Below are 9,120 nucleotides of genomic sequence, written 5' to 3'. Positions count from 1 at the left end.
TCTGAGGAGACGGGCCGGCGTCGCCGGCTTATCAACACTCGCAGTGACGTCAACCACCGGGTGGTCGGTGGGGCTAGGGGAAGGAGAAAGGGTAGGGAAAGGGCACGCCAAAGCCTAGTTCCTTCCTCATAACTTAGGAGAACGAAGCGAGTCACGTGGTTCGTTTATCCCTCCCTCTCTTTGCAACAAAGTACATCCCGTGATTTCAACCCGCACATGTTCTCTTTTTGTTTATTTAGGTCAGGCCAGTTTCTTCTAAGAACTGGCCTATCATCGTGCTGTCTCTCCCCCTTTCTGAGTCAGAGCTGCACTTCCTGACCAGACCTATTGGGAGGGGAGGCACCAAGTTCAAGTTAACAGCCGTCTCCGCCCGTCCCCACCTGCTAGAATTGTCCTTCTCAAGGAATTCGTCTTCTTCGTAACACTTTCAACCCACTCTATCTTGAGGAGGCGCCTGAGCGACGGACGAAAATGGTCCCAGATGTACAGATAGCGCAGGCTAACCAACCAGCTGAGCTAAAAGGATGGCCTTGGCCGAGCTGCAAGGTCTTGGAGTCACCCAGAACCGGCTCCGGTCTTTCCGGTAGAAAACGCTTCGGTAGATGGCGTTTCGGTGCACCGACCTTTCGGGACACGGGTGTTTCGGTACAAAGACGAATTACGATGATTATTAACAGATGTATAGCGCAAAAAAGACGAAGGACAAAGAATGCACGAGGACTAAGCGCTAACTTGCAACTGCAACAGCCTAGAGTTGCAAGTTAGCGCTTCGTCCTCGTGCATTCTTTGTCCTTCGTCTTTTTTGCGCTATACATCTGTTAATAATGATCGACCAACTAGCCCAACAACGTACTTTACTAAAATTACGATGACCGATTTAGGCTTCGCGCGTTGTCGACGTGGTGGTCGCAAGCCCCCAATTCGTACCTATTTATTACAGACTTTCTTGTTCGCGAATCTGCGTTATTTTAGGCCAGCAGTTGGTTATGCGGCCTTGCCAAAAAAAAAAAAAAAAAGAGATCTGTTTATTTATTAAATATTAGCTGGTATATTTGTAGCATTTAGACAACCTTATTGTTGGTTATTTTGTTTTTTGGGGGGTGACTTATTATCACCAGTATTTAATATAACAAAGCAGTGACATTACCAACGTGTTTTTTGCTCCCGCTTTCTGACGACTTATCATCACCTGCTCTTTTTTTTCAAAAATCAGTGAGTAACTATTTTCTTTTTGCACTTTGCGGACTACCTGCATGCAACAACGGCTGCGTAAATTAGTGCCACCACACGAGGAAAAGAACCTGTAAAACGTAATTACGAAGAAGCAGTGTCTTGGTATTCTGCATTTGTGGGTGTTGCTTTCTTCTGATAACGCAAGTACTTAATGCGTTATTATCAATGAAATTGCGAAAGGAACCTATTGTAACTTGCCGCGCGCTTCTGTCGCGACTTCTTCGTAGTTATCGGGGATTGCGGCGGGTTAATTGTGTTTGTAAATCAAAAGTTGCAAATGCTGTGTAATAACGTTCAAAGGACTCTGCAATGTTTTCTGCAGCATACACACACATATATTTATCTTCGCAACGATTGCTCATATTGAATACTTAGCGTTTTGCCGCAGAGTATAATTGCCATAATATGGCCATGATGTCATCTGAGAGCAATGTCACCTGCAGCTCCCCATCATCAGTGCTTTTTTGAGCCGCCCAATATCACACCTTAAATTATGTTCACAGAAACAGGTGTCGGCTTGATATTAAACATGGCGAAAAAAGAGAACAATTGTCGACTGCAACAGCCAACTTCAGGTTATCATTGCCTGCCGCAAAAACTCAAATCGCGTGGAATGTAAGTGAACAACCCAAAGTGTAACACTTTACCGCCACTATTTCGACTGATAATTTGTTTCTAACTTCAGTGTTAAACCATTTCATTCTCATTTATAAGATAGGTGCTTACTTTGTTTTCAGCTCGGAAGAGCGCTTAGTGCGTAAGAAATATAATCCGCAGTAATCACGCACGCCAAAGCAGCGTCCCCGAATATGAGCGGAGTTGGATCGTGGCTCGTATCTCTGAAGCTCACATTCCGTGCTTTTGTGAAAAAAAAAAAAAAAACAACTTCGCTGCTCAGAAAAAAATTTTGAAGAGTGTCTTTAAGTAATAGAATGATCACTTCAATGAACATTTATGAAGAAGGTAAACAAATGAAAGAGGAGGCAAATATTTACGGGATAAATCGCTGAAAAGTATGCGGATTCATAAGTAGGTGTTAAATAACCACAATAAGAGCACAAATGCCGTCTCTAAACGTTGGAGATCATGTCCAAAAAGAAATAACAGGAAAAAGGAAATGAAAAACAAACTGATGTGTACGTGCACCGAAGTCTCCTTAAAATCCGTAAATTTCCGACCGAGATTTTGGACCGAAGCGGCTCCGGAATCCCGATGGACGTTCGCCGTGGGGGTCAGCCACCTGTTTTCCCCGAATTCCTCCCGGCGCACCGGGGGTGGGGAAGGTGCGTGCATGACAGCTGCTTGAGAGTGAGTCCGCTCTTGGATCGGGCCAATGCTGCCGTGTCGCTAATTACGCGCTGCAGCTTCGGCTAGCCAAAGCAACCCATTCCGGGTGCCAAGGCACGGTCATTTTTTCGCAGAAAGCGCCGAAGTGAAGGCAGTCAGGATATGGGTGACTACGGGACATGGAGACCCGAAGATGTAGATAAAAAATACTTCCCTCGCAAGAGGACTGTTTCGAGTGTTTCTGTATTTTTGTGTAGGGTTCGCTGCCCCATCGGCTTTGCGGAAGAGGGATTCGTTCCCTGGTAGGCAATCCCAATGCTTTGCCTCTTTTTAATATATTGTACGAATGTAAATGAGTGCACACAAACGTGTTTGCTATACTTGAAACTTCCGACTTCATGGGCCTCATTTCACTTTGGCGACGGGAAGACCCGTACCCGGAAGCGCGCAAAGATGTACAAGGCGAAAAATCAACGAACAATCACACTGCTGTTCTTGCTGTCACCCACAAGTTCCTGGGAATGCATATTTGGTGCCATGCTCCTCAAGCGTGTGGTTCATATTTCATGGGATGCAATCCCTGAAATGCTCCCCAAAACCGATTCTGGATGAAACTGCAGCCCTGGCAAGTTTCATTACTATCATGAACTGAAAAATGGGCTAAATCACAGATAACAAACACTCGTGTCTTGTTTCGTGGACTCGTTCGTACTGCGTCATTTCAATAGGTTCGTAAACAAGATACAATCGGTTCTCGATAATTAGAAGTCGCGTAATTGGAATTTTTGGTTAATTGGAAGTGATGTTGTGGTCCTGGAAATTATACGTGCAATTCGATGGAAGGGATTGCTTGGTAAACTTGAAGCTAAAACCAATTATATCGGACAATTGGAAGGTATTTTGAATAAAAAGCATTGAAATGGCCACTCATTTTGCGATGAAATTCAAAAATTTTTTGGCGCAAGAACACCCCTGCGCTCTGTATTATGTCGGCGCCAGAGTGCACATTCCCCTCTTTTCAGGTCGTCAACCTCCTTTGTTGCGCACAACTTCGTGTGAGCAGTGTGCGGACTTGACGCCTCGGGCTTCGACTTGAGCGAAAAGTCTGAGCAATTTGGGCAAGCCATGGCTTGCGCTCGATTTAGCTATGAAAGTAAATTTTCTTAACAAAATCAAAAGGAGGGACGTGTTGTGCACTAAAAATGGCAATGACCTTACTGTGCTTCCCGTTTGAATCAAAGTTCGGGTAGTTCGAAGTTTTTTGCGGTCCCCCTGAACTTCATCTTAACGATATTCGGCTGTATTGCAAAATTGCAATTCAAAAGGAATTTGTGCTTTTTTTAAGCGGGGTTCCTGACAGGTTCAAATATTCCAGCTAATATTCAACAAATAAAGAGACGTCTTTTTACAAGCCCGCAAAATCATCTGCAGGCTTCAAATGACGCAGAATTGCGAACAAAATCATCTGCAAAAAAAAAAAAAAAAAAGGCACGAATAGTGCGCTTGCAACCTCCACGTCAACAAAGCGCGCAGCCTAAAGCACTCGCCTGAATTAGTGTTTGCACAGAAACACCCCCGTCCGGAAACGCCCGTGTCACGAAAGGTCCGTGCCCCGAAAAGACCATACCGAAACGCCCTGCTCGGCTTTTAAAAGAACTGAGCAGGATATTTCTTAGCCGAATGCAGCTAACCAAAACATTACGGTGAAAGGTAGGGCTCTGCGCCGGTGGGTATGTTTGCGGTGTCGACAAAAAAGGGATTAAGTAGGCCTCTTCCTGCATGCTGATTTATTGATTGATTGTAAGGTTTAACGCGCCGACGCAACGCAGGCGATGAGGCGCGCCGCAGTGGAGGGCTCCGGAATGACTTAAACCACCTGGGGATTTTTAACGTGCACCGAAATCGCGCACATATGGACGTTTTTGCTTTTCGCCTCCATCAGAAAAGCGGCCGCCGCGGCCGGGAATCGAACCCGCGTCCTCATGCTGGGCAGCGCAACGCCTTCGCCACTGAGTCACCGCGCAGGTTCCTGCATGTTGTCGCCTACATGCTAATGTGCCGGAAACGGCAGTAGGGAATAAGTGAAGTAATGCGGAAGAGAGAAAAGGAAGGAGGAACTAAAAGGAGAGATGAAAGTAGGAAAATGCGGCAACCTGTAGGTTTGAGTTGGTCACGTAAAAAGTACAGGTGTTTCCACAGGGCGATGATGTATAGTTCTACGTCGTTTAAAGCAGTGTGAACCGAAACTGTTAATAGGAAGGTGAGTGGTGCATTGATTTTGACCGTCGTTCAGTGAGCGTTTGCTACGACGACAAGGGCAGGCGCGTGATAGGCCATCTGCGCAAGGCCTGTGTAAGCGGTTAGAGGACGCAGCAGCTGTGCCCGGGCGTGAACTGTGCCAACATATTGCTGGAATTCTGTGCTTAATTTTTAAGGCGTAACATTCTTTGCCGAGTATTCCCAATGGCCGCAACCGTGTAACGACTAAAATTTGTCCCAAAAATGCATAATTGGTGGGGCCAACACATTTGATTGTTATAAGGGCTTCTTTTATTCGGTGAATGGAATTTCGAAAACCCAAAACAGCACGAAAGTAGAAAAAAAAAACAGATCTCAAAGTGCACGATCGAAATTAAAAATATGCATTTCGTACATATATGGAATGCGTAAATTTCTGTATAGGACATCTCGGTGAAGGACATTTCGTTGCATGGAATCAGGTCGTCGGGCAGGGGGGCGTAGGTGTTGCGGTGTCAGAAAGCCACCGGGAATTGATGCAAGCATGAGTATGATTAATACATTTTTTTTTTTTGTGTCTGGGCCCGTTCGCCACATGGCGTTTCGTCATAGACTGGTTCGTAATAGGCCGTTTGGTCACACAGGATCATACGTCATAGGCCATTTTGTCACTCAGGAAAGTTCATCACATAGGTGGAAAACCCAAGTGCGCGGTGTTTTTTATAAGTGTGTAAGCAATGATAGAACATCGCTTGTATATGCTGCATAATGATTCCTACATAGAAAATGTTATAATAACTAAGTTGCTACCTCTTTAATTTAGTAATTATTTCCCACACTTGTAATAAGCCAGTGATGAATGAGACGGAATTACCCGTGTTAACCAATGAAAAATCATTTATTAGTCTTTTTACAATTCAGACCGCAGTATTCCTGGAGGCCGCCATCAAAATTCTCAACCGATCGGCGTCGCTGTAGCGGCTTAACACAGTTTGAAGCTGCTTGTTTCATCGAAGGTCCAACAAAGTGTAGTCTGATTGGTTTTGATCAGGGTGTAGGAGCACCCTGTCTTTGTGCCTATTACTTCCATGTTGAAATAGAAAGTGAAAACATGTGCGAAAAGGCCATCACTTTTATATCGCGTATAAAATAACCCTGAGGAAGCAAAAAATGCGCACAAGAGGGAAAGGATTGTGGTCGAATCCCGGTACCATCCTTGTTCACTTCGAATGACCTTCACGTGTGAAGAGACCGAGATGAAGGAGAAGAAAACATGTTAGGTTATAACCATTTGATTCTCACAACTCCGTCTCAGCAGAAAACGTTAAAAAATCTTTCCCCACATCTTTCTGTCCTTAAGTTGTGCTCACGGGCGCACAAGTCCCCCGCTACAATTAAAAAAGGGGGAGGGGGGTTGGGTTCTATGTGGCCTCTCTTCTAAGATAGTTCCTTTATTGTGCTTTGTATCTGCCTCACTTTTCTGCTTCGGATCTTTAACATTGTATGTATATTCCGGTTAGAGCCATGTTACCCTAGATGTCCACTCTGACTGACATTCTTTGCTGAAATCTCCAGGATGTACGGCCGCCAGAAAAAAACAAAAAAAAACATGTAGGCTGAACAAACGTGATACTCCTAATCCTTTCTCAGTAGCATGCAGTGTAAAAAGACTCGTACTATATCTTTCCGTTCTCGTCTGTGGCTCAAGCACAGCGAAAGCGGCCACAACAATGAAGAGGAGGATGCAAGTTCTTCCTGACTCCTCTTCCAATACGTTTTTTTATTATTATTATGCTACCTGCCTTCCTCGCCTCCCTCTTTTGAGTCTTTAACCGCCGTATCTCCTTCGCTGATACCCATATGCGCCTCAAGAAACTAAACAGGCGGACTTTTATTTGATGGCACGTATGACGAACTTCCCCATTTGGCGAACAAGCCTAAGCCAAATGACAATTAATTGAAGCGCTGGAACAACGGGACAAGTGAGTAGACACACGCAAGGCGCCTTGTGTGCGTCGACTCGCTTGTCCCGTTGTTCTAGCGTTTCAATTCATTGTCATGTTCTACCAACAGGCCCAAACCAGCAACCTCGGGAACTATGGCGAACGCTCCCCTCTTACGAACCGGTCTATTACCAGCCAGCCTATGACGAAACGCCATGTGGCGAACGGGCCGTATCCCTGGTGGGTCTATCCTGCTGGCGACGTATATGCTGCTAACACTAAAGAATAATCCGTAGAGTGCCCTTGACGCGTAGTGGGGGGGGCATTTGCCAGCTGCGGACTGGGTTAGTGAATTTTGAGCTTGCAGCAATCAACGCTTTTAAAGAGGTGTTCGCAAATTGCGAAGTTGGTGCGTGTTTTTTTCTCACCTGTGACAATAAAAGAATTGAAAACCACCACGGCAGGACACCAATGATTGTACACCTTGTACCTGGACATTAACCTGCAAGCAAGAATGACTGACACTAGTTCTAGCAATGGTTCCCAGGACGACGTAGAGAACGTCTTCACTGAGCTCGATTCCAGCGTTCGCCTCGAACTGTCACAAGTGGCGGACTATTTTGAAGGTGTTTTTGTGGAATGGCCAACGACTCGGGGCAGACACCGTCCTTCGGGGTGTCGCAAATATTATGAACGCAGGAAAGCATGACACTGGAGCAAGCCATTCCGCGGTGCACGCACGCCACATTTGAGGGTATTGGAAGGACTGTGAAGTACCGACCCCACGAAGCCGCACTGGAATGGGCCGATCAAGATGGGCGATCGCTTCAAACAAGCTGCAATAAATGCCAAGTTGACCGAGCGACTCAAAACGCTCGTCAGAGAATGTAACCGCAACGCCAGCCAGCGATTTCTCAAAGGTGTTGACGAAACATTTTGTTCTAATGACCTGGAAAAATTGATAACTACTTCACTGTATCTTTTTTCTCCCGTCTGAAGGCATGCAAGTGAGACCGCTCTGTTGATTGAATACTGGAATAACTGGCATGGGTATACGCACAACCCCTACGCCCTTTATCTGCATTTAGGAGAGATAGAAGCTGCAGCTGTTTCCAGGCCGCCTTGTTATTCTCCCACGACAATAGACTGGTCCGTAAAAAAAGAAAAAAAACATTGTGACAGCGTTTTTTGCAAATTCATCTCGGTGTGACAGCTAAGTACACATTAAAACCGATTTTCGTAAGATTTTCCGTATTTTTGCGGCAACAGGCTGATTCAAAAGCTGCTTTCTTTGAAAACTAACAATGTCCCTTTATACCATATTAAACACCCGCTAATTGCCGCAGCTGATGTGTATTTGGCAGAGTAGAGCAAATTTAAACTAAAGGGACAGCTAACCGATTTTGTGAAAAGTGCATGTCTTCTAGTTTATATGAAAGCCAGCGTTCTTCATAGCGCGAAAATAACAAATTTCTAAGAAAAGTATTGTCCCCGTAAATATAGCAGAAAGTCACAAAAAAATTCTAAAAAATTATGGGAATGATTTTATATGGCAGTAAGCTTTTTCAAGTATGGAAGGTGGTGCCATTTCGTCGCAATGCGTGGTTCGAAAACCGCATAAAAATAGAAATACGGCAGTTATTTTGTTTTAACTGCGGTTACGTTCTTAAAGATCAGTTTCCTCGAAGCCCACTGTCATACTTGCCAGCATTCGTTGTGGCAGCATACCTAAAGATCGGAAAATTCAGGTTTCAAACGTTGTATGGCCTTATCAGGAAAATCGTTCCGGTCCAAAGTATTTTAAGTGATCCCGTTTTGTTTGGAATACAGAGCATATACTTCATAAAAAATCGAATTGCCGTCCCTTTAAAGTATTTTCATAAATTCATAAGACGAGGGAAATAATTTAGTCACTTGGCTGCTTAACAGGTGTTTCCTTAACGAGATAATTAACAAAAACATAAAAAGTCTCAAATTCTAAAAGTAATTGGCAAAAGTCAAGCTTGACATTAATGTAAAAAATGCAATTACTGCAGTAGATTCTTGTCTATAGCGCACGTTCCACGAGAATGAAGAGATACCTCTTTTTCGAACAAGACATTGCGGCACCCGATAATTCGTTCGCCGACGTATGCGCACCGAAATGTCCTAGACGCCAAAACTCTTCCCAGACGGATACCGACGTTCTGTTTAACAAAACAGTTTAGTAGGTCTCTCTCTTTGCACCAGTGGTCGATAAATATTTTAATTCACAGTCATTGATCTGTTGGTTACGTGACGCCCAATTCTATGTATTTTTCTGGCACAAGAGACACGTATTTAACTACCGTCTCAGCATCCCTGGGTTTGGCTCGACGTCCCCAAATTGCATTAGAAGCGGCAAAGACAATGTTTAAGCAGCACAGAACAGACTGGGGGT

The 9,120-nt window shown here is 44.6% G+C and overlaps 1 protein-coding gene across 1 annotated transcript; it reads left to right on the top strand.

Annotated features, from left to right (window-relative positions):
- The first annotated feature begins 7,215 nt into the window (after positions 1-7,215).
- Positions 7,216-7,698, top strand: LOC144175346 (uncharacterized). Its single transcript, XM_077704426.1, has 2 exons — positions 7,216-7,335; positions 7,492-7,698. Exons 1-2 carry the CDS (start codon positions 7,216-7,218, stop codon positions 7,696-7,698), a joined length of 327 nt encoding a protein of 108 aa, XP_077560552.1.
- The last annotated feature ends 1,422 nt before the right edge of the window (positions 7,699-9,120 follow it).

Source organism: Haemaphysalis longicornis, unplaced genomic scaffold, assembly GCF_048455015.1.
Source record: "Haemaphysalis longicornis isolate Haplotype H1 unplaced genomic scaffold, Haemaphysalis longicornis Haplotype H1 scaffold_3, whole genome shotgun sequence".
Taxonomy (NCBI): Eukaryota; Metazoa; Arthropoda; class Arachnida; order Ixodida; family Ixodidae; genus Haemaphysalis; species Haemaphysalis longicornis.
The sequence above is the reverse complement of the archived record's forward strand: the minus strand, read 5'-3'. Positions and strand labels throughout refer to the sequence as shown.